The sequence below is a fragment of the Pungitius pungitius genome, chromosome 4 (assembly GCF_949316345.1).
Source record: "Pungitius pungitius chromosome 4, fPunPun2.1, whole genome shotgun sequence".
Taxonomy (NCBI): Eukaryota; Metazoa; Chordata; class Actinopteri; order Perciformes; family Gasterosteidae; genus Pungitius; species Pungitius pungitius.
This window is the reverse complement of record NC_084903.1, coordinates 22,705,088-22,728,520: the sequence shown is the minus strand read 5'-3', so window position 1 is coordinate 22,728,520 and position 23,433 is coordinate 22,705,088. Positions and strand designations below refer to the sequence as shown.

At 46.0% G+C, this 23,433-nt stretch overlaps 2 protein-coding genes across 3 annotated transcripts; one reads left to right on the top strand and one right to left on the bottom strand.

Moving 5' to 3' along the window:
* Nucleotides 1–1,649: 1,649 nt before the first annotated feature.
* LOC119199162 (collagen alpha-2(I) chain-like) lies at nucleotides 1,650–4,483 on the top strand. Its single transcript, XM_062561865.1, has 5 exons — nucleotides 1,650–1,804; nucleotides 3,250–3,747; nucleotides 3,907–3,966; nucleotides 4,064–4,142; nucleotides 4,247–4,483. Exons 1-5 carry the CDS (start codon nucleotides 1,738–1,740, stop codon nucleotides 4,419–4,421), a joined length of 879 nt encoding a protein of 292 aa, XP_062417849.1. The 5' UTR covers nucleotides 1,650–1,737; the 3' UTR covers nucleotides 4,422–4,483.
* Nucleotides 4,484–7,366: 2,883 nt separating this feature from the next.
* Nucleotides 7,367–21,947, bottom strand: LOC119229738 (excitatory amino acid transporter 2). Of its 2 annotated transcripts, none has more exons than XM_037490423.2 (11): nucleotides 21,874–21,947; nucleotides 13,646–13,795; nucleotides 12,554–12,706; nucleotides 11,006–11,256; nucleotides 10,790–10,898; nucleotides 10,352–10,478; nucleotides 10,014–10,247; nucleotides 9,596–9,790; nucleotides 9,005–9,139; nucleotides 8,494–8,701; nucleotides 7,367–7,482 (listed from the first exon to the last, which is right to left on the bottom strand). In XM_037490423.2, the coding sequence occupies exons 2-11, from the start codon at nucleotides 13,773–13,775 to the stop codon at nucleotides 7,411–7,413; spliced, it is 1,614 nt and encodes a 537-aa protein (XP_037346320.2). In that variant the 5' UTR covers nucleotides 13,776–13,795; nucleotides 21,874–21,947; the 3' UTR covers nucleotides 7,367–7,410. The 2 variants fall into 2 exon arrangements, with proteins under 2 accessions (XP_037346320.2, XP_037346311.2); XM_037490414.2 differs by lacking the exon at nucleotides 21,874–21,947 and adding an exon at nucleotides 15,699–15,798.
* Between the last annotated feature and the right edge of the window lie 1,486 nt (nucleotides 21,948–23,433).

Below are 23,433 nucleotides of genomic sequence, written 5' to 3'. Positions count from 1 at the left end.
TCCTATGAGAGTGGAATGAGGAGAGAGAATGAACAAGGATGTTATAAGAAGGAAATATATTTCTGCCGAAATTGACATCCTTCCAAAGCAAATTTTTCCCAACTGTCAATGCAGGTGTGCAGGGTTCTTCCTTCTTCAGTAACCTGTGCCGTTAATAGGCCCCAATGGATGGATTTTTTTTATTTTTTATTATCATTTAAGGGCATTACAAAGAATAAAAAATGTGCTCTAATGCTACTCATTGAAGGAATATTGCTCATTATCTCGCATGGAGGGAGAATTCAGGTAATTTGGGACGGCATAGGAAAAAAGCATTTCACTTCTTGTGCCACTTGTGCCGATGTGAGGGTTTCGGGACAGAGGATGTTGCATGTGTACAGACTGTAAAGCCCTCTGAGGCAAATTTGTAATTTGCGATTTTGGGCTATACAAAATAAAATGAATTGAATTGAATTGAACTTCTGCCTTGAAAAGGCTATGGTAAAGCTAGGGGTGCTGATACATTGATTAGCACTAAAGTCACATGAGATAACGTAGGTGACATCACACATGAGACGTAAAATGCTTTTACATTATGCTTGCCCAAATTACCTGAATTCACCCTATAAATTGGGGGCAATGTTTTGCATTCTTCTTCCTCTTTTATACTGTCAATGTTCCCCATATTTTGGAGTAACTTGATCCAAAATTAAATGCTGCCATTATTTCGTCTTTACACAGAAAAATTCTTAGAGTTAATTTTACGGTGTGGGGCAAAAGTGTTAAAATCACACTGCAAAGAGTTGATTCAACTGAAATGAACTCTTCGGTAGGTTTGAAATGTAACTGTACAGTGTCACACTTCTTGGTGTGGGTTTAACTCTGTGTACTATGGTGCATGGATAGAAGAGTGTGTCAGGAACCACAAGGTTGTTGGTTCAAACCTCTGTGTCCCCCTGAGCAATACACCAAACCCCCGAATTGCTCCCTCGGCTAAAATGTAAACTCCATGTGTTAAAAATGAAACGTAAGTTGCTTTTGATAAAAGCATCAGCTAAATGATGTTGTATCTAACCCTGATCAGATTTATTTTGACACTTATTTCGAGTTAAATTGATGAGTGTTGATTTAACACTGACAAGATTGGGACAATATGAACACCAGCTTACAGTTCAAATTGAATCTCACAGAGTCAATTTAACTCTGAAATTGGGTGTGTTCTCGCATATATCCGCTCTTGGTGAATATATCAGCATGTACGTAATAATCTGTCCATGTATACAAGCTTGTACTTGGGTATGTATGCATGCATTCATTCACGTATTTTGGTTTATTTCCATAAATTGTTTCATTTTGCATATTAACATTGCATATGTAAGACTATTTAATACGTAACCTTTCAAACTCAAGGGTTAAATGTGACCAAACTGATGCCATCTTTCTGTTGCTCTTCCTCTTCCATCAATAAGTACCTAAAACCCGGGTAAACCCCCTGAAAGATTAGACCCCTGTTTATTCCTCCGAGGAGGGAGGGAGGGAGTGTGAGAAAGTTTATTAGGAAGAGGGTGTGTCCACAGGTGTGCCGGCCCTCCCGGGTCCGTGTGTCGTCAGCCATTGTTGCCCCGATGTGACACACACCTGCTGCTCTGTATAAAAAAAGGCAACGCGTGACTGTCAGTTCACAGCGCCTAATAGCTCCAGCTCGTCCAACAGACAACAGTCGGATCCACGGCTGCGTCCCAGGTTTCCTGCATCAAGATGAGGTGTCTTCTGTTTGGGGTTGTTCTCGGACTTCTTGCGGCCGTCCACTCATCACCGGCACACAGTAAGCACTGGTTTCTCCTGTTTTCTGTTTAAAGCAGTTAATCTTCCTGCGGCGCTTAAAATAACACCTTGAGTTCATGAGCCGTGTTTTTTTTTTTTTTTTTGTCTTATGGGATCAAACTGTAAATGGAGAAGAGGAGAAAAAAAAAAAAAAAAACAATATCTAGGTAGATCTCTTTTGATCTGATTTATTTCTCCCTCCTTGGAGATGATCACCGTTCATCAAGCGGATTGTTGGACGGAATAAAAATTCTTTCACCTTGGGACGAGTGAAGCTGTTCTCAAGGCTTTTTCCACCCCCCTCCCTATCTGACAAAGCAGTAATTCTCCAGACGCCCGAAGCGTCCGTGGTGTCCTCACTCTGACCCCGGGAGTGAACGCGTTGTCCTCCCCGTGCCTGAGATGCTCTCAATGTTCCAGGTCTCGCTCTCGCTGTGAGACTTGCGGAGTAGTGTTTCAGCGTCGGTGCAGGGTTTTCACTGGCACCTCCTGATCACACACTGAGATCTTTTGTAAAGCGCTGCTCCAGGAGGTGCAGTAACGGGAGTGTCTGGAGTAAGGTGACACCAAAAAGATCAGCAGAAAGCTCTCCCAGAAGTTTGGGCAAAGGTGTAACCACTGCAGAGGAACATGACTCTGCAGAAAAGGAGACTGGGGAGAATTATCTTTTTACTTTAATGAGATTTTTCAGGTAGCATTTTGTTGCTTCTTATGGACAGACAAGAAAAGTAAAGTGATAAAAGTTAATGTTTTTCTCAATGGTATCGGTCACTTTAACTATATAACGTGAACTAGATTGAGTGAGTAACATTTTACTGTTGTAGCAGACATGGGCGTCTCATATCCACTGGTTCACTCTGTTGTATTTTGTGAGTATATGAAATTATATTTTAGTGTTTAGCTCTAGTGCAGTAAAGTGGAGGCGCAATGCTTCGACTGATAAGCGAGAGAATGATATGGAACCTGAAGACCCTTCCTCGACGCCAAATGTCAACTCGGTTCTTTACATTTTTGGATCATGGTATGCTGAGATATTAAACAAAATTGGCAATAAAGGATGAAAGTTTCAATCAATAGTACAGGACTTTTTCCTATTAAGTTCTCTTGCTTCCTGTTCCCTACAAAACCCTGAAATTGGCTTCCTACCAACTTGGAATTAACAGTCTGTTTTTTGTTTTGTTGTACAAGGCGAGTCAAAAGAGCGGCTTGCTCTTGTTAAAGTAGTTCTTTGATGAGTCTGCCCGTCTTGTTTGCCTATTAGTCACCGAGGTTAATCATTACAACGGAAGAATAGCGCAACAACGAGTTGATACAAGAATATGGGTCAACGCACTTAAGCCCCGGTAACTTTCCTCTCCCGTGATCATGTCGCGGCCTGCTGGGCAAACCCTCAATGTGACTCGTGGATTAAAAAAAATAATAATTAAAAATGTCTCTCCCTTCCAGCTGCGACCCAGATCGCCGAGGACGAAGTCATCCGAGAGGCCGCCACGGACGGCTTCCTGGTCGACAACCTTTTCCTCCCTTCCGGCGCGCCTGAATCACCGGGAACAAACGTCACCGCGTCCCAGCGGCCGACCCCTGACGCGGCGGAGGGCAGCGGCGGGGAGAGCGGCGACGCGACCTCCGCGACCCTCCGGTTCGACACCACGGTCGGCTCCGCTTCGCCTCAACCCGCCGCGCCGAGCTCCCGGCCCGGCTCGACCTCGGTGCCCTCTCGGGCCGCCGGCCGCGCCGTCTCCGCCTTTGACCTCCTGAGCAACGAGGTGTCCGCCTCGGGGTCCGGCGACGGCGAGATGTTCGGCCAGGACGCCACGGCTCCCGCGGGCACCGGCGTGGCCTCCGGCTCCGCTACGGAAGCCCCCTCCAGGGCTCGTTTCCTCGGGGAAAAGGTGCCAGGAGGCAGAGGTTCAGGCGACAGGTCGGAGCAGGAATCCGGATCAGGTAAGGAGATTATAACCATTCAACATGAAAGGCTTTTGGAATATACCAAAAACGGTACTTTCCCCCAATAATGATGCTGACAATAACTTCCATAATGGCTTCACTCGTGTGCTACCGGCCATCTTGAACAGCAATTTATTTTATTTTCCTTCGTTTCAGAACCAAACGTGGGAACACCGAATAGTCCACCGGCAACTTCCAAACCGGGCGGTACACCAGGTGAGGCCCGAAAAATAAATGCTGCCATTATCTGGGTTTTTCCTGATTTAAGCTTTTTTTTCCATTTGACTAACTCCTACCTCCCCCATATCTCCAGGATGGATGATCATTGCTGGATTTATTGTGGGCCTTGCAGCACTGGTAGTGATCTTCGTGGCCATCGCCACTAGAGACAGGTGAGTGTTTAATGTCAGACGCAGGTGAACAATGTCTCATAGTTGGGGCACCCTTTTTTTTTTTTGAGCGTATATTTAAATTGTCGATGATCTCTTTTGCGTAGCTGGAACGGACCGAACCAGGCGGCACAGCTGGTGGGCAAAGCGAACCCGTCGACCCAGCAGGTGGAGCTGGAGACGTTCCTGCACAAGGAGGTCCCCAAGGAGAACGGACACGCGTCGGAATACACCGTCATCCCCCTAGAAGACCTTCTTCCAGAGCAATGCCCATCCCACTGAGGCTCATCGAAGAAACGCACGACTCATTCGATTACAGCAAACCGCTCTGTGGCGGGGTGGGGGGGGGGGGGGGGGGGGGTGCGGGCATTGAGCAGAGTTTTTTGTGGACTTTCACATCGTTTGAAACCACAACACTGTGGTTGATGGTTTGCTGTAAATCACACAACAGGTCGAGGAAGTTTGACAAATACGCTTCATTTCAAGTTTTTGCCATTTCTGTAAATATTCTAACGTTTTTTTTTTTTTTTTTGTCCAGCCAGATGGACATTATTTTAAAAGTCTCATTTATTTGAATCATTTTGTAATGACGTGATTGACAACTGTGTTGTGGATTGTAACTTATATTAAGCCGTTCTGTTTTTAAATCCGATAACCGACTCGTTGCCCTCCGTCAGCCTGCAGCGCGGCGAGCACAAATCCAATAAATGCCGAGCGAGCGAGAAATGAAAACAACGACAAGCTCGTCAATATTTATTTGTTTCCATTAATATTTACACGCAAGTATTAAAACATTTACACACCTTCAGTCCACTCGCCTGACAAATGGGGCGTGCGTTCAAGTCCAAGACGTTTTCCATCGCAACAAGCGTCGGACGCAAAGGAAAATATTGAATGCATTCTTGAAGAAACACGTGCACAAAATCAAAAAAAGCAAGATAGAAAATATATACCTTTTGTTATCTAAGGATTGTACATTTTCCTGTGTTTATAGACCACCCCTGCTGCACGAAGCCAGTGCCACGAGGAGACCGCCTTGTTTAGATCGAGGCCCAATAGGGGAATGCAATAGATGGGAAAATGATGTCGTGAATTAACAGACAACGTGGATGTTGAAATGAATTAGAGTGTGATGTTAATTACCGAAGAAGGCTGTCACAGCGTGTAGACATGTTGTACCTGCCAACACCATGTTCCACACAGAAAAAACAACCCTAATGAGCTTGTAACCCTTTGATAATAAACAACATTCTAAATTAAAGAAGTAAGAAAGGTTGGTCTCTGTTTTTTTCTCTCCTGCACAAAACTTTGGAGCTCAGTGGATAAAATGCATTGTTCGTAAATAAATACTCCTAAATTCACAACCTATAGGGGCAACTAGAGGCCCATAGAAGGAAAATTGACATACTAACAAAGTTGCATATATATATATATAGTTATAGAAACTTTTAGCATAGCAAAAAACAATCCTGATAGGTGACGTAAAATGTCAAATTCTACACATTTGATTTATACACTTTATCTAAAGACAGTATATACACAAAGTGCAAGGAGGCACTTTAAACATGATTACATAAGCTGTCGCTTATGAAAAAGGACAAATAAATAATCCAGTTTTCCCCTTGGTTTGAACACAGTTGCTACACTCAGTCAAACTCAAAACCGTGTGCGCATCCGGCCCGGGTTCCCGTGACCTTGTGGTTACGGCTGCAGGCCGAATCTAGTGCGCTAAAACTTGACCACGGCTAATCCCAGATTGTCGCGCCGCATCTAAATGCTGCTGCGTTGAACCTGCATGGAGCTGTAATGGAGAACTAAGTGATATCTTGGGGGGGGGGACGCTGGAGAGTAAACCCGGGGGGCCGCGGAGGAGCGTTTCCTCGCGTTTTCTAACAAAACTCCTCTGAGGTTTTAAAGTCTAAAAATGTGAGTCCCAATATTCAAATAAAATGAATACTTCTAAGAGAGATGTGTTAGTCATCGTACTGACTGCACTCTGCAGTTGACATCGTCAAGGCAAGGTTGTCACGTAGCAAAGAAATAAACAGTTTGACATAAAACACAGAGCAACGCACCGGCCTGCTGAGAGCTCGAGAGACGCCATCTTTGTTTTTTTGTTCCCCCCCCCCGTGGTCGAACCTTCATCTCTGGACTTTTCCTGGTTAATCTTGCCCCCTCGCTCTCAGAAAACACACACATTGAATACACACGGCACATTCCAGCACACAGGCAAACATTTTGACTGCAGAAACTTAGTGCATTGCTCCTACCGAACACGTAAAAAAGTAATAAATCGATGAAGAAATAGCTGTGAGGGCAGCGTTCACTTACTCTATTTTCTGCTTTAAAGCTCCCTGCAACACATTGGTTGCCACGTTTAGAGGTCACCCCCCCCCCCTCTGCTCTTATGGTCTTAGCCCTAAGCTTTGCTTCTTAAGGCTTGGCCATGTGTGTGTGTGTGACATCACGGTGTAATCCCCTAAAGTCAAACAGTCAAAGGTAATGCAGTGTTTTAAGCATCGCACACATCACAGCGAGCAATACATCGTTCTGTTCCTGTTCCGTCTTCACGAGGCCAGTCTGCAGTACGTGGAAACCCTTGGTCCAGTGTTGGTGGACATTTCATAAGAGGACAGAGTCCCACAGTATGCAAATGGACATGGATGATGATCTTTAACAGTAACAGTTCGGAGTCGTTTTTTTCTTGCTCTGAACTTGCATAGAACAACAAAGGACACGTCGTCCACGTATCACCTCTGCCCTCGAAGCTACAAAGACAACGCGTCATACAAAATAAAAACTGAAATGTTGCACGAGGGTTCGAAGAAGTCTTTCGTGGACAGCGGCGCCAAGTGAGGCCCTGGGTGCAGTCAACCGCGTGATGTATCCTTCTGTGCAAAGCGCTCGAAAAATGCACCAGTTCATTACAGTCCGTGTCTAGTGCAAATGCAAGATCTAACACACACACGTTCGCCGAGTCGTCTGTCGCATGCTCCAGTAGCTCCCTGGACGGGGAACCCGAAAGAAAGAGACCATCCGACCGCTCGTTCTCGTGGTAACAGTTGACTCTGCTTACTTTCCCCCCCCCTGTTTTTGCTCCTTCGTTTCTACGTGATTGTTTTTTTGTTTTGTTTTTTTAGGTTTTTTTTTTTTGTTGACTTTCTACGGTTGTGTCGGCAGAAAGTCAAAGCTGTCGGAACTCGGGGTGGGGGGGCTGGGGGGGGGGGGGGGGGGGGTGGGTGGGTAAGGCGCGGCAGCGTCTGGGTCTGCCTTACTCGCATTTCCACGGCCCCTCCTCAACAAGAGAGAACCCTGCCGGGTTGCCAATTTTGCCGTTGGTGACCTGTAAGCAATTATCAAGAACATCTATCTGTCTGTGGGGCCAAGGCACCGTCATTCACAAACCGTCAGCGGTTGGGAGCAGAGAAGCCATTGCGTCTTTAGGCCGTAGGGGGCCCGAACTATTGTGCGAATGCCCCCCCCATAGTTGAAAACACACGTCCTCTCATCCGCTGATACAACGCTGTTTACACGTCAGTGTGGTTTGTCGGAGACAACATTCTACAGGAATAGGGATAGTTTTTCTCGGATTTGGCCATGTATTTTATGGATTCTCTGCCCAACCGAATTACAGTAATCAGTCATCAAAGTGATCGGCATGCAAAAGTTGCATCATACAGACATCGAAATATTCACAGAAATCTACCGGATGAGTCAAATTTCCCTACAAATCACTTTCATTTCATAATTGTATGTATCACTCTTGATGAAACACGGTGAAACAGCAGTCTTTATGTATTCCACTGGCAATAAAAAAAAAACATCTTTTAAAAAGATGGCCAATGATGAAGATGAAAAGTGTAATTTGGTCAGGGCTGCCATAAATACATAACCAATTAATTATACAAAAGAAGAAAGAAAAAAAAGAACAGTTTCTTAATAAAAAAAAAAAAAACAACATCAAAATACAATGTAATTATAAAAGTGTACAAGACAACGCATTAGGTAATGGTTGATAGATTAATGTAACAATTATATTTGAGTTTCATGAACGTCAAACAGAGTTTTTCAAGAAAACTATATTATATATAAAAAAAAAATCTTTGCATTGGTCAAAGCTGGTAACACAAAAACTGCTTTTTCATATGAGTAACAGGTGAATAAATAAATATAGAAATATTTATTCACTGTTTTTTTAGAAACCATTCTCTTAGACAATTCACACACTCACAAATACGCCGATACAAGAAGTCACACAAACATAGAAAGGAAAAGAAAGACACCCACAGACACAGAACTGGGGGGGGGGGACTCACTACATGCACGTCTCTATGTCCGTTAATGTGAAATGTACCTTGCAGTCGTCTATCGAGATTGAGTTGTGGTGCGCGTATGCATTCTGGTTGCTGTTATTTTCGTAGAAGGATTGTGTCTTTGCCATCTCAAACTCCTCCATCCGGGCCTGCTGGTCGAAGGAGTCCAGCTCGTGCTTGGAGAGGTGGTACACGATGCCGGCTCCGTAGGAGTCCCCGACCACGTTGACGGAGGTACGGAAGCGATCCCTGCGGCGGGGGCATAGTTAACCCAAGGAAGAAGAAGAAGAGGAAGAAGAAAAAATAACAAATAACAAAGGTGCCGACGGGTGGGGTATTTTTTTTTTCAGTCGTGTGTGTGTGTATATAAATGCAGTTTTAAGTGAAGTTACCAAGCTGCAGTTGATAACTTATTTACTTAAAACACACTGAGCAGAAGGTGTTTTTTTTTTTTTTTTTTTTTTAAATGACAAAGTAAATATTTGAATGGGAATTTTTTTTGAGAGGGCGAACCGATCGGAAGTGTTTGGTCTGTGTTGCTGGTGGACTCACAGCAGCCAGTCGACAGCGACCAGGAGGCTGATGTCCTGAGTGGGCAGCCCCACCGCCGTGAGGATCAGAAGCATGGTGACGAGGCCGGCACTGGGGATACTGGCCGCTCCGACGCTGGCCAGAGTGGCTGTCATGCTAAAAAGGGCAAGCAAATTCCACTCTCAGCAGGGGGACGGAAAGCGCTGCGACTGAACCCTTTTTAATATGCAGGCAACGTAGTGTAATAAAGGCGGAATGACGACAGTTGAAATGACTCACCAAACACACCGGGACGTGTGCGGGTAATACAGTGCCTGACCTTATCAAGATAATTATCTTAAAAATTAAACACGTCGTGTTCAAACATATCCAAAATTGTATGAAGGTTTTATTGAAGTCGTGAAGTAAAAGCAGGAAAAACATTTAACAAACATTGCTTTTTGCTGAAGTTTTGACCTTTTCCCTGCTCAAATGCCATTATTTATGGAGGAAGACAATCATCTGAAAAATCATCCTGCATACTTTGGCTTTGAAGGACGTTACAGGATTCTCCGCCGCGTAAATAGGACCTTAGCGGGTGTGCCGCGACGTCTGCACCCTCAGCAGCCCCACCTGACAGTGATGATCTGGCCCCAGTCGAGGTTAATCCCGTTCATCTGAGCGATGAAGATGGCGGCGACAGCCTCGTAGAGCGCCGTGCCGTCCATGTTGATGGTGGCGCCGACCGGGAGGACGAAGCGGGTGACCCTCTTGTCGATGCCCAGGTTCTCCTCCAAGCATCGGAATGTGACGGGCAAGGTGCCGGCGCTGCAGCCACCAAAACCCGACAGGGAGGAATGGGATGGAGGCCGGAAAGTTATTGTAGAAATAAAAATTAAAAAAAACATCTTGGACTGTGCGTTGGTTAATCTGCTCGCAGCAGGAATCCACTGAAATATGTCCATTTCCTAACTGTTAATTTGTACAAGATGAAGGCAGACGGCAAGCGGGCCAGAACTTGACCTCGATTCTCGGTCTCGGTCTCTCATACCTGGACGCTGTTCCGAGTGCCGTGACCCAAGCTTGGAATATCCCCATGAAGAAGGTGAAGGGATTCTTCTTTACTATCACAAAATATATGAGCGGCAGAAAGATGCCCCCGTGGATGATCAGGCCCACGATCACGGTGACCATGTACATGCCCAGCTGCCTGGCCACCACCTCCAAGTCCGCGATGGAGATGATCTTTCCACAGATGAGGCAGGCGATTCCAAAGGGGGAGTACCTTCAGGGAGACACGAGATGTTTTGTCACCAGGGTTGCATTTCTCTGCATCTGTATAAATATTCACAGTGTTTTGAAATGGAGCCTCTAGTGGACAGCACTTACCACATAATGGCTCCAACCAGCCTCATAACAATCTCATTCAGGACGTTGAAAAACTCCAACATCGGCTTGGCCCTTTCCCCCATTTTGCCCATAATTACTCCAAAAGCGACAAAGAATCCAATCAAACCTGTGGGAACACAGTCATGTTGTGTTTCTCTTGGATGAACGTGTCTTCAAAGAAAATAAATAGCCTGGAATGAGGGCAAATCATGGCGCAAACATGTCATTTTTTTCTAGTAGGTACAATAAAATGAAAATAATTAATAAGGTGTTGAGAAAGGACAATTAAAGGAATTGTTGGACCTGCCACGGTTTGGAGCTCTGCTTAGGCGCAAGTGGGTGTTATCTTTTTTTCATTTTCTCTTCTAAATGAAAAAGAATTTGTGGTTTTCCCTTTTCAGCTCTGCATTGGGTGTGTTTTTCAAGCGTTTCACCAACCTAAGACGTTCATCCCTCCCTTGAACTGCAGCGACCTCTTCACTGTGAACTGTGGGGGTGCTTTGGTTCTGTTAGTGGGCACTTGCACTTTGGTGGTTACTGTTTGGATCTGGGAAAAAAGAAGCGGAGGAAATAACAAAGTTAGTTGGAGCAAGTGACACGCGGTCAACCAGACCCAACGCGGGTGGGTGAAATCTCTCGGGTCAGACTTCCCACCTGCTGAAAGCAGGCCTGCACCAAATTCTCCGGGAATAGATTTCGGATGAGATCGAAGAGAGCGTCCACGCTGGACACGTCGTCGTTCTTCTTTCCCTGGCCCAGGTTGGCCTTCAGCTTGGGGTTACCGGGATGGATGAGCAGCACCAGGATCACTCCCAGGACGGCGGCGATAACCGTGGTAGACATGTAGTACACCATGGCCCTGGTTCCCAAGCGGCCGCTGGATTTGGCATCCAAACCTGCCAGACCTGGTGGGATGGTACGTTTTTTTGAGAGAAAAAAAGACATTAAGTGCCCGAAAATTAAAGATGTTTCTCTGTTTATCAGATTGTGACAAAGTGGAACTCCAAGTATCTATGTTTTTTTCCATGTATTTGAGCGGGTACTTCACTATGAATTTGGCTGTTTTTCCATCCGTCTCTTGCTGCTAAAAGCTTTGCACTGTCGCTAAAAATAGTTGAAACTCAAAATCGCTGTTGAGTTGTTGAGCTGCTGCCTTCGCCACACAGCAGCTTCCAGTGAAACCAGCTTGCAGCGTTTGGACTCCGAGACCTCCACCTCCACACACAAGGCCTACCTCGGGTAGATAATGGTTGATTTTGTGACTGTTCTCGCTGGGAGAACATGTTGTGCAAATGGTTTGGAAAAACAAATGTTGTACAAAATCCTGCCAGAGAAGCACATTCCTGCACTTCAAATTGTCCATTTGAATGGACAATAGGACGGATTTATTCAAGTTGTTTCTCCACTTTGTCAACTGTCTCGACTCTGGATCTGCACAGGATAAATAACTACAGTTGTTTACTTGGAGATTTTACTGAAAGCTTTGATTTTTTAATGAGTAAATGTGTAGATCAACATGTGATGTTGAAAATGCATCTGCTCACTGTCACTGACAATAAATGTGATCATCACATGTGCATCACAAGTTTTTAAAACAAAGATGTTGACCACAGTATTTTCGACAAAATTCATATTACAGTCTGCTGTGATTCAGATGCACACGAACAGAACTGGACGTCATAATCAAAAGAAGCTATAGACACGATCAATCAAATCAAGGACTACCATGTGCTCTTCAAAGAGAAATTGCATAGAGAGTTTACCGTAAACAAAATGTAACTAAATACTCAACAGCACTACACTTTGTAAACCCAGTCGCCGTAAAATGCGTTAGTCTGGTAAATTTCGGCAAACCCCAGATGCGCTGAATCACAAAAGAAAGAAAAAAGTACAGTAGTGTGTGTTAAAATGAGATGAAATAAGATGTAACGTAACAAAAGAACCAGCAAAAAGACCAATACATTGTTTCTGGTGAAAATAATGTTTGAGTGTGGACATTTAAAAAAAAAAGAAATAAAATCATCTGTACACTCTCGTCCTAAAACGAGGTTTTATTTATACACCAAATGCCTGAAGAAAAGAACCCGCCTACACTCTCCTCCAGCAGCATCACTTCCAGGTAGCAACAAGTTTCACCGTGCAACCTCATTTCTGCAAATTGAGCGGAACATTCGCAAGCCGCCACTGTACCAACTCACCCACCTGTGACCAGACTGGAAACAACAAGAGGCAAAATGAGCATCTTCAGCATCCTCATTAGGATCTCTCCAGGGAAGGCGATGATCAAAACGACGTCGGGGGGGAGGGGCGATATGTGCCGCAGCAGCATTCCAGAGATGGAGCCCAGAAACACACCTGAGCCGGTTAGAAATAACAAAATCAATCACAACGCGAAGGGGAGGGGGGGGAAGGGAACCCCGAAGGTGTCGGAACACGACGGCGTCAACGTCTGTGCCGTAAATACGAGCTCACCTTCTGCTTGTTGCTTTTAAAATACCAACACAACCTGTCATTTGAGTGTCGTGATGCCATTGGGTTACCTGGCTAATTACAGCGATAATTAGTTTACATCAAGAACAGACAATTTGACTCCATATGGCTGCTTAAGTTACACCCTCATGAATGAATAAATGACACTAAGAAAATGACTTTAACCCGAGTGTTAAAGAAATAACACCAAAGACGACAGCTTTCTTGTTTCCCGTTGGTGTAAACATAGAAAAAGGATATTGTCTGTGAAATCGAGGGGAAGGGATGGTTCAGAGCGGCGGCCATTTTTAAGTTCACCGTAGCGGGAAAACTTTCGCACGAACTCAACCGACCGAGGGGACGTTTTGCAGCGACGACTAAAACACAAGTACCGAGAACGGGTCAAAATTGTCACTGTCAGCGGCAAATTTGTATGAATTTCATTGTATAACCAGTATAGCCAGCTAGCTAGCTAGCTCGTTGGTTAGCTTAGCTTCATCATTTCGCCATGCTTCTCTGGTTACAGTAAATAGGCCAAACTAAAGAGGCCACCTAGCGATCGAGGCTCCACAAACGTTTCACCGGAGCTGTGAAAAACTCTTACCTCTAGCAATAGCCTTCTTTTTTTGTCTAATCACCATGGAAGAATGTTCAATGTCCGTCCTGCTGTCAGTTTTCTATCGGTGTTTGTCTTTTTTTTTGTCTACCCGTCTCGGTGCAGTGCTGGACTAAACATGCATCCAGGCTGTACACTGTGTTTTGTTTGATGAATTCTGGGAAAGGCTCCAACCCGCACGAGCGGAAGTGACAAATGGGACAACTTACCCAAGATTGTGAGAGTGAGAACCATGTTCTTCATGATTTTATCACACAGGCTGCTACACATGCTGTCAGAAGGTTCCACTACGGGCTCAAGGTGGCTCCCGTCCATCTTGACCTCCACTTGCTTCTGCATTTTGTTGGCACCGAAAGAGGCTGAGTGAGGAAGAAGAGCTGGTATTAACTACCGTCTGAATTGCAAGAGAAGTCATCCACAACATGAAGGAGGCTGGAAATAGAGATGGCGTAACACTAGAATTAGGTCAGACAACTACCTTTCAGTGGAAACTTTTTATTTCTTCCTGGAGCAGCAAGGTAAAATATGCGTAACCATATTATGTATAACAGTGTGTCCTTGTTGGGAGTGTGGCCAGCCAACAGATAAGCCCTCATGGGTGCAACGCTTAGGAGATAACCTGTTGCTGTGTAATAAAATACTTTTGAAGCACTTACCACTGACTGCAGAAAAAATGCAGCAGTTGTAACTCTACCTTGCAAGAAACAAAGAACACTCTGATTGAATCAGGGGTTTTTTTTAAATTAATTTTCGGCCTTCTCTCCCGATAGCAACAGATTTGTTGCAACACAAGCCAGTGAGAGATCGTATTCATATCACTGCAATTTCAACTCCTACCGGGTGGGTGGTACGTTATGCCCTCCCGGTAGTGAGATCGTTGGAACGGTACTGAAGATGGTGTTGACCAATCAATGAGGGCACATTCTGCATGTACTCTAACATGCAGGGTTTTAAACATTTTGAAGATGCCCTAATGAGTAACTCATAACTAGTGACTGACATCCTTTAGAGAGAATCAATAAAGAGTCTGTTCATAATCTGCATTGTGGTGTCCTCCCCCTCTGCTTCTGCTGGATTCCCATGCATCATCATTCATGATCATTTTAGATGTTATTTCTGTAAAACACATGTGGTCGGTGCTTTGGCTTCACGCTTTCCAGGACTTTCAAGGTTCCGAGACGTTTGTTCACTTCACACGACGGTCAATCTTGCTGCTTCATCGTCTCACCAAAGTATCTCTGGTTTGTTGTGGTCCGCCGCAAAGCCTATTTGACTTAAAGATCAGCTTTCCCATGTGGCCGACAAATCCTCTCCAGAGCACAGACGTGCACAGTTACGCAACAGGCCGTGTTGACCTTCGTGACTTTAACACCTGGAACATTGGTGGCTGCAGAAGAAGAGTTTTTCTCTGAAAACATCGGTGAAGTGAATGAAATGTTTCCATCACGAAAGAGCACCTCCCTTCAGGGTGACACAGAATACATCGGGTTGTCCTGCTTTGAATATAAGCAAAACAAACAAACTAATGTATTGTTTTACTCACACTTTTCAATTACATCGACCGGCGATAATTGAATATATAAAACGACATTGTGCGGAGGCGAGAGCGAAAGAGGAACATATGGGCGAGAACAGAGCAACTGCACGTCAATTACACCTGTCTGATACACTGTGCTCTAGCATTAATGAGGCTTAAGCCTCCTAAAGAAGGTCAACTTAGCGCCTGCAGCACACAAGTGGTTTGAGTTATGCAACACAAAAGGGGCTTCACGGGAGAAGTCAAGGTGTCACCGCCACTCAGCTTGACCACTGTTAAGCAGGAGATTACTGATTTGAATAACAAACTTTATCACTACTCTTCTTTGAAAGCATTGGACAGATCCTTCAAGACCTGGACCACCAAAAAATGCACCATGAATGACCAAAGCTTCTGTTTTTTTCCCCAATGCAAAATGGTAATGTTACGCAATTGCTATTAAAAATAACACAGAATAGACCATCAACATCTCAGCGGCAAATGGGTGGAACGAGACAGAGTTCATGTGCCGTAAAGACAAGTAAATCTGAAAAACATTCAATGCATCAATAGAAGGATTAGACGGATGTTTTCCATTAAACGCCTTAATTCCGCTCCCAAAAGGGCCGCAGCTGTTGTTGCAGAGATTGTTCAGCATGTTATTTCCGTGGCCACTTTCGGAACCAGCGTTCCGATGACTCATCTCATCACTACCAAATCACCGGGGCGCGACTAACAATGCTTACCGGTCGTTTTGTGTGCTGCTCCGGGTTTAAATTGTTCTTGTGGAGAGCTACTGCACAGCCATCCGCATCAGAGGAATGGATAACAACGGCATGACGCTCGGGTTAGTAAATCCAGTCAGAAACGCCAAAAAGGGGGGGGGCTCGACGCTCCTTTTAAATATCGGCGGAGGGGTCCTTTCTCAGCGTTTGGTTGTCTAATCCCAAATCACGGATCATTCAGCCTCAGGTGAGTGCGTACAGGTAAACTGACTGCTGGAGGTATGGCGGGAGTCTCTCACACTGAGGGGGGGGGGGGGAGGGGTGGAGTCAACCAGCTGAGATTAGCCAAGGGTTTGAAAATCCTCGTGGCTTTCTGTCTTTTGGCCGTGTTGCTTGGTTCTATTTGTTCGCTTCCGAGTGAGAGAGCGGTTCGTATCTCCTTGGGAGTCACAAAAGTTCCCTAATGAGGGATTTCATATTTCTGTCTCTCGCTTCACTGAAAACACAAATTGCGCTTGGGTACGGCGAAAGCCTTATTTTCTTGGATTTCATGAAGGAATAGAAATAAAACAGAAGAACGCACGTATTCAGCAGGCGGTTCTTCCAGAGCTCAAGTACACATCTTCATAAACGCACCGCTTGCAGATCCCCTTTTTTCAAACAAAAAAAAAAAAAGGCGGGCTTAAGCGTCAACGCATGGGACACGCGTAACGGCGTTATTAATCAGAGTCGAGTAACGCGCTGTTAACATGCTGGGGCGGGCGGGGGGGGAGGAATTTAAAATGGTTCACGACAGTGTGGGCAAACAACGCGGCTAAGCTCCTCACAAAGCGAGCGCTTATTTGGTAACCTCAAACGGGTTCACGCTATGGCCCCGACCCGAGGGGAGGACAGGGGCAGAACCGCCGTCATGGTTTCATCCAGAGTTCGGATCAATCTTTGGCCCGTCGGGGGGGGGGGGGTTCCGATTGTTTACGGTTTCCGATTAGCGACGGGAGACTGAAAAAAAAAAAACTGATTGTTTAGAAGCATCACAAATTCAAACAAACATTGAAGATAAATGTTCCTTTTTAGGAACAAAACCTGCTCCCATGGGATGGGTCAATGCTTCTTGGACCAGGGAGTGGAAACAGAACGTGGTGTCCTGCTCAGATGAGTGTAGAATATGTTCACAGAGATTAAGTCCACTGTGAACAATAATGAGTCCACATGAAGCTTCAAAGACGACTCATTGAGCAGAATAAGAGTTGATTTTTCGAGAGCAAAACAGAAAGAAAATATCTGATTGTGGATTTTTCCTCCGCGTGTTCTCGAGTATTTAATCAGGCATCAATTATGGCTCATGTTTGAGGACCCTTTTGTGTTGCCGACTGATTTGAACGCTTCCAGTCTGCCTGCGCTTTGTCGTTTCTCCTCCTCCGGCTTTAACCAAAACGGGAACGCTTGAGAGATCATTTGGACGTAAGGGAAATCAAGCCAAACAGATACTTTTCACCATTTTCTAAATGGCGTGTTTGTCATCTTCCCACCAACGTGACCCTGAATGTTTTTCCGCCGCGCACCGTGCCGGCACTAAACCCTCATTCGATTTGAGGTATCTGCAGCCTTTTAGCGGTCTTTGACTGGCGTCTGTGTGATTCCGCTCCCCCCCCCCGGATCCTTTTAGCGTCACAGTTTGCCACGGCCATTGGACACGAAGTCTTTGTGGTGGCGTTGCCATGGCAGCATTTACCCACAACTGTTAATGGACAAGAGGATTTCTAACGTTGCTTGCAGACACATTTCGGCAGATCTCGTGCGCCTACTCGCTCTCTAATTATTAGCTCAGTCAGGATGACGCGGGGGGGGGTCTAACGAGGGCACGAAGCCTTACAACTCAATTGAAATGGCCGTTTCGTCGTGATAACGCTGCATTGTTTACTGTGGGAATCAAACAAACGCCAGCTGTCAGCTTGCAGATTCCCTTTGCTGAGCTGCTCTCGTGGGGCCCGGACGCGGCGGGGAAGAGACAGAACCTGAGATCGGGGTGAGGAGGGGGGGGGGGGGGGGTTGCCGTGCAGTGCCTCCGCCCCACGACGCGCCGGCCCGGGCCTCATGTCGCCGCAGCTGACCACGCACGCCACGCTTAGACAGCAGGTGTCTATAATTAACTAATCTGTTCTGAGCCTTCCTAATCCAGCACACATACACACTGAGGTGGATCAGACGCGCTCAGAGAACAAGTCCTCCAGTGTGGGACACATTTCCACAAGTCACAAAACAAAGGTCCCCCCCCCCCCGTCCTTCCCTATGTGACGATGTCTTGCAGTGCAGATGACTTTGAGGGAGTGAAAGGTTGGTGCCCTGTGTACCGGCTGCTGGTCAAAAAACAAACAAAGACGGGATCATTTGATTCTTTTCCTCCCTGCCGATCGCCTCATTGACTGAAAAAAACGTTTCATCATCATCTGGGATTCGCAGGTTTCGTGATCTATTGCGGTCCCGCCGTTTGATATAATCAATAAGTCTGGGCCCCCGGTGAACATAAATACACACATGGAGGATGAGGAAGACAGAGACACAAACGTCCATGCGAGTGAGTCAGTGAACCCTAAAAGATTAATGTAAATTTCAGTCCTGTTTGAATGATGTGGGGTGCCATCTGAAAATGTAACCCTGGGATTGGAATTGCTTCATTTTGAAAATCATTCTAACACAATTTATGATTGTAACCACAAAACTGCAAAAATGCAGTGAAAACGTTTAAAAAGTCAACTTGAGACTAGCGTAAACATGACCTTAAAGTCACGTTTACAATATTTAGTGAGGGAATAAGCCAAGTCGAAAGAGGGTCATTTTCAACCTCTATCCAATCGGACATCCTTTTACAGCCAGAGGCTCCGCCCCCCCTGACAGCCACTGGCAGTGCACGGTGGCTGTCTACATCCAGCCAATGAGTGGGGTGTGCGGTCCGCTCTCTTTCCCAGGTCAAACACGGACCCGCTTCAGAACAGGAACCAGTGTTTGCTGGGAGTGGAGAAAGCTTTGAGCGATGTTCATTAAATGGAGCCCCGGCAGCAGGCGCCATGGCGACCGCTGATTCACCTGCACTCCGCGGGGCTTCATCCATTCGCGCTCGACCTACAAAAGGCTGAGAATTCAGAGCCGCATTATGAGCGGCCTATTTTGAGGAATGTTGCGATCCGAAACATCCCCACAGTCGGAAGGAAACCTCGCAGAAAGAAATCCGTTTTGGAAGCTAAAATCTTTTTTGACAGCAGGGGAAATGTCTCAGGAAGAGACTGCAGGACATAGTGTTCTGTGGGAAAAATGATTACAACGTATTACCACGTAGAAACTACAGCATAAACAATCAAAATCAGTCAGTAGTTTCCTTGTCAGTATTTGTTTTTGGCCGTCCTGTTTTCAGTGGAACAAACATAAATGTGAACAATAAATAAGTGAACCTTTTGGTAAAATATACATCAAAGGTGAACCCCGCTGGTGTTTACTTCCTCCGCGTAAGGCTAATACATGTGAAAAAGATTACAACCCCCAGCATGCACTAATGATCGTTACATAACACGGACACGAGGTGCGAAAGTTCATTAACCGCAGAGATTTAGTCTGATGATGTAAGTCGGGGGTCAGCCGGTCAGCAAATACTGTCAATTCATGCAGGGCCTATGAGGGTGTCAAACTGTCGATGCTTTTTGGGATTTCACGCCTTGCAGATCAGAGGAATATTCTATGCTTCACGAGGGGTTTGTAAATCTCTATATGCTTTGAAGAAAAAAAAAGAAACATCTGTCAAATACCAGATGCACATTATCTCTGCAGAGTGAGCCAAACTTCCAAAGTCAGAAAAGTTGCCATTTATGTTTGGCTTTTGTGACAACTCGCATCACTCTGCCCTTTATAGTCAAACAAAGGATGTTCATTAATTTTAAGTCTCCAATTAAAAACAGCCGAATGTATTGTACCAAGCACACAATGCGGCGCACACATAGAAATTACAGTTCGGAGGGTCATAAAAATAATGCAAATATTACAAAGTCATGAAATATTCCTTCAGCGTGCACTGAAATATTGCATCTATTATTCATGAGTGGAGTGTGTCTTGTTTTTCAATATCTCTTTGAATTGTTTCAAGTGTCAGTCAGGTTACTGGCGCATCTCATTTTGTCTCTTTTTTTTTTTTTTTTTTTTTAAATATCGGTTTCGGTGTGAAACGTGCACATGTAACTTCTGCAGATGTGATCATGGCGCGGCTGTTAAAAGAGAGGCGTCCCCTCAGGGAAACCTGCCTCAATAAATAAAGGTTCAAATCAAGTCAAGTTCCCGCCCCCCATTGCCCTTAATTACACACAGATAATAAAACATCTGGCAATGTCCTCCAAAGGGTTTCGTCAGGGGCAAGGTTTTTTTTTTTTTTTTTGCCACGAGGCCGCCACACAACGGGAGCCTCGCCGTGACGCCTGGTGGAAACGCGACACAATGGAGGCTCATCAGCGAAGGCGGGTGTTGTCACTCGCCAGCCTGCCGAGTCCCTGCTTTGCATCATGGAGCCAACGCGCCGCGGCTGATGATCCTTCTTCACTGATGATTTTAATTACATCTGCGCGTGAAGAGCGGGGTTTTTTGAGCCGGATTCGCAGCCAGAGCTCGGCACCGGGCTCCTGATTATGAGTTAACTGCTCTTACTTAACGCAGTAAAATGCACAATTACAAAAAAAATGTTGGATGGATAAGAAGCTCTTGACTTGCTCCGTTCCACGCGGCCTCCTCGTCAGTATTCAAGTCAAAAGGAAGCCGGATTGATATCGGTCTCCATCTTCGTGCCTTCAAAAGAGCTTCCACAAAGTGCTTTGCTTTCAGAATGTAATTAAATAAATGTATGTATTTATTTTTGGTGTATTTCTGGTTTGTTTTCGAATGTCATTCCTGATCGGTATAAATAATGGCCGTGGAAAATCACACTTAACGGGGACAGCATTTCATTTATTGAAGGAACATCACCATTTTTCTCATCTAGTTGGTGCGCTGATCGATGAGAGGAGCTTTTAGTCTTCAAAGACGAGGACGTGTTTTTCTCTCCATCCCCACGCTTACCTTCATAGGGATCGTTTGGGGGTCAAGTTGCCTTCGGTGCGACGAGTTGCCCCGGTGTCACACAATCAATGAATTGCTAGAAATAGCAACTTTTAGACGCAACCGGGGGGTGTGACGGCACATTGGGTGGAGTCAAACACACAGAACTGTCACTTTTCTTTGAGTTGTATTGAAGCTTTGCCCTTTTTCAGTACGTCTCTGGAGTCCCCGTCGCTCTCCCAAAACCATGCAGGTGTTGTTTTTTTGGTGGCACGTGTTGGCCGTTGAGGGCTCCTGATATATGCGTGTGTATATATGTATATTGGAAACACTGTTTTATTTATAGTGTGTGGTTGTGATTACGTTTGTAGTCAGATTCCCTCAAAACAAGCTTAACGAAAGCAGAGACTGTTGTGCAACCCATCTACTCGGGATTTACCGCGTAACCCTGCGGGCCATTCTTTTGAACTTCATCTTCTCGCAGCCTTGTCTCGGGTTGGGGAGTGTGGTGGGAGTGGATCTCGCAGAGCGCCGTATCTCTAATGATGCACATGTGGCCCGGGGCCAGCAGTTTTGCATTGCTTTGAGAAACTGTCACTTCCATGAAAACGCGTCGTGGGCTGAGTCGTTCCTGTCCCCAGATGTGAAGCCATTCATCTTTAAATCCACCAACACTTTGTGTGTTTTTTTTTTTGGTGCGGCCTGTTTTTGATGCCACGGATGGTGATTCACTCGAAGCACTTTGCCTTCGCCCGGCAGTCCTGAGTTGACCTGCAGCGAGCTACTCACTCCGGGGGGGTAGGAGTTGGAATTCAACCGCAGGCAGCAGCGACTACGTTCAGGTTGTTCTTTGAACTGGGTCACAGCGGTGGAAAGATTGTAACAGCCCTCCCCCCCCTCCCCGCAAATCTACATATCCAACCTTCTTAAGTACGAGGAGTGTCATCCAGCATCAACGCGCATCACACTGCGGAGGAGGAAACTTGGGTCACCTTGAGGGAACATTTTAGGCCCAATGGCTCCACTCTGCATTCGTTATTACTCGCGACGACCTGTTTTCCAATCAGGCGCACGTAGAACGCCGTAATCATCCGCCTCTGGCACCCTTTAAATGAAAAGTGCTCACCTGCTGAAGTCCCGTCCTCGTAAAAATTTGGCGGGCCTCCCTGATTGAAGGGAACGTCAATTTCCTTCAAGTGTGGCTTGATTCCAAGCGGCAGGGCGAGATTTGTGGAGAGAAATCACACAGGTGTCGCAGCATATTCTCCCTCTCCCTCTCCCTCTCCCTCTTCTAGGCAGAAGGCGTCCCTCCACCTTCCCCTTCAAGCGCCCTGCACGTGCTCAGCGCGGGGGGGAGGCGGGCGGGGATTTGAGACGAGAGGTCAGTGCGTCGTCCCCCTTCGGAGCGTCCTCTACGCGCCAAAAGAGCGGCGGATTCGCAGACTTTCTGCTCACTTTAAGCAACGTGACATCGTCGATGCGAAACCCCCCCCCCCCTCTCCCCCTCTCCTTGGTGCCCGGGCCCATTATGTCGCCTCCAATGCAACTGCTTGTCATTACTGCTGTTTGTGTTTACTCCTGTGGCTGCCCTTATGATTTCTTGATGTGAAGTAGAGTCAGTAATGTGTTTAAAGTTGCAGCCTAATGGACTGCACGGTCTTGTACTCCGGTGTGTGTGTGTGTGTGTTGTTGCCCCCCCCCCCTCATTGAAACGCAACGTCGAGCGGCAGGGGCAGACCCTGCGGAGCTACTCATTGTTTAATTGGCCGAGCTTAAAAGGTGTCCTGCACAAAGCCGCGGAGAGCACAGCGGGCCGTCTGCGTCTCAGGAGCGAGAGCTAAGTTTAGCAAATCCTCTCAGTGTGTTTCTCAATGACAGCACATGCTGTACAGTCTGCGGGGGGTGGAGGGGGGGGCGTAAAATCACCAACGCATCGCCTCGCAGGCGACAAGCGGCCAACGCGTCCCCGGGCACGGTGCATGCAGTGATTTAGTGGGACGGATGAACATGGTGTGCGGCGCATGCACACACGCACAGCTTGTGAAATGCATGCAAACAAGCCCAACAACCCGTCACTGCACTCTAAATATGAATGTTTGTGCTTTTTAGCATGTGAAATATATATATCTAAGGCTTTTTACAATTATACAATACAACTATGCATGCAGACTGATGACAGCTTAGCAGAAGTTAACGTATGCATGTTTGCACACGTATGATCCCGACTCGCCAGATGGTTGGAGGTCAGGGGTACGTTTTTTTTGCCCAAAAATCTATTGATCTATTGTTCTCATGTTAGAACTTGCTCATGATAGCGGTGGCTTTGAAAAGTCGGCAGAAAATAAATGACACGATGGTAACTTTTGGTTTTGGGCCTGGATCTGTAGATACTTTACAGGACGTGACGCTCCGTATTCCAAGGAGACTCCAGACATGAGTTCATCGACTTGTTGTTCCGGCTCGGCGGCGTTGCGCTTCATCAAAGAATCACCGTCGGCATCCGGCGGAATTTCTTCATTTTGATCGTGGGAATGTGTGCGTCTTAACAAGCTTACGTTGTGTGAAGTGGATGTGGCCCAAATACAGAACAATAACACACACACACAGGAGAAATACAAGAAGAAGAGCCAGGCAAACAGGTCTGTTGACACACAGAGCAGATGTGTTCACACTGCACGCTCCACTT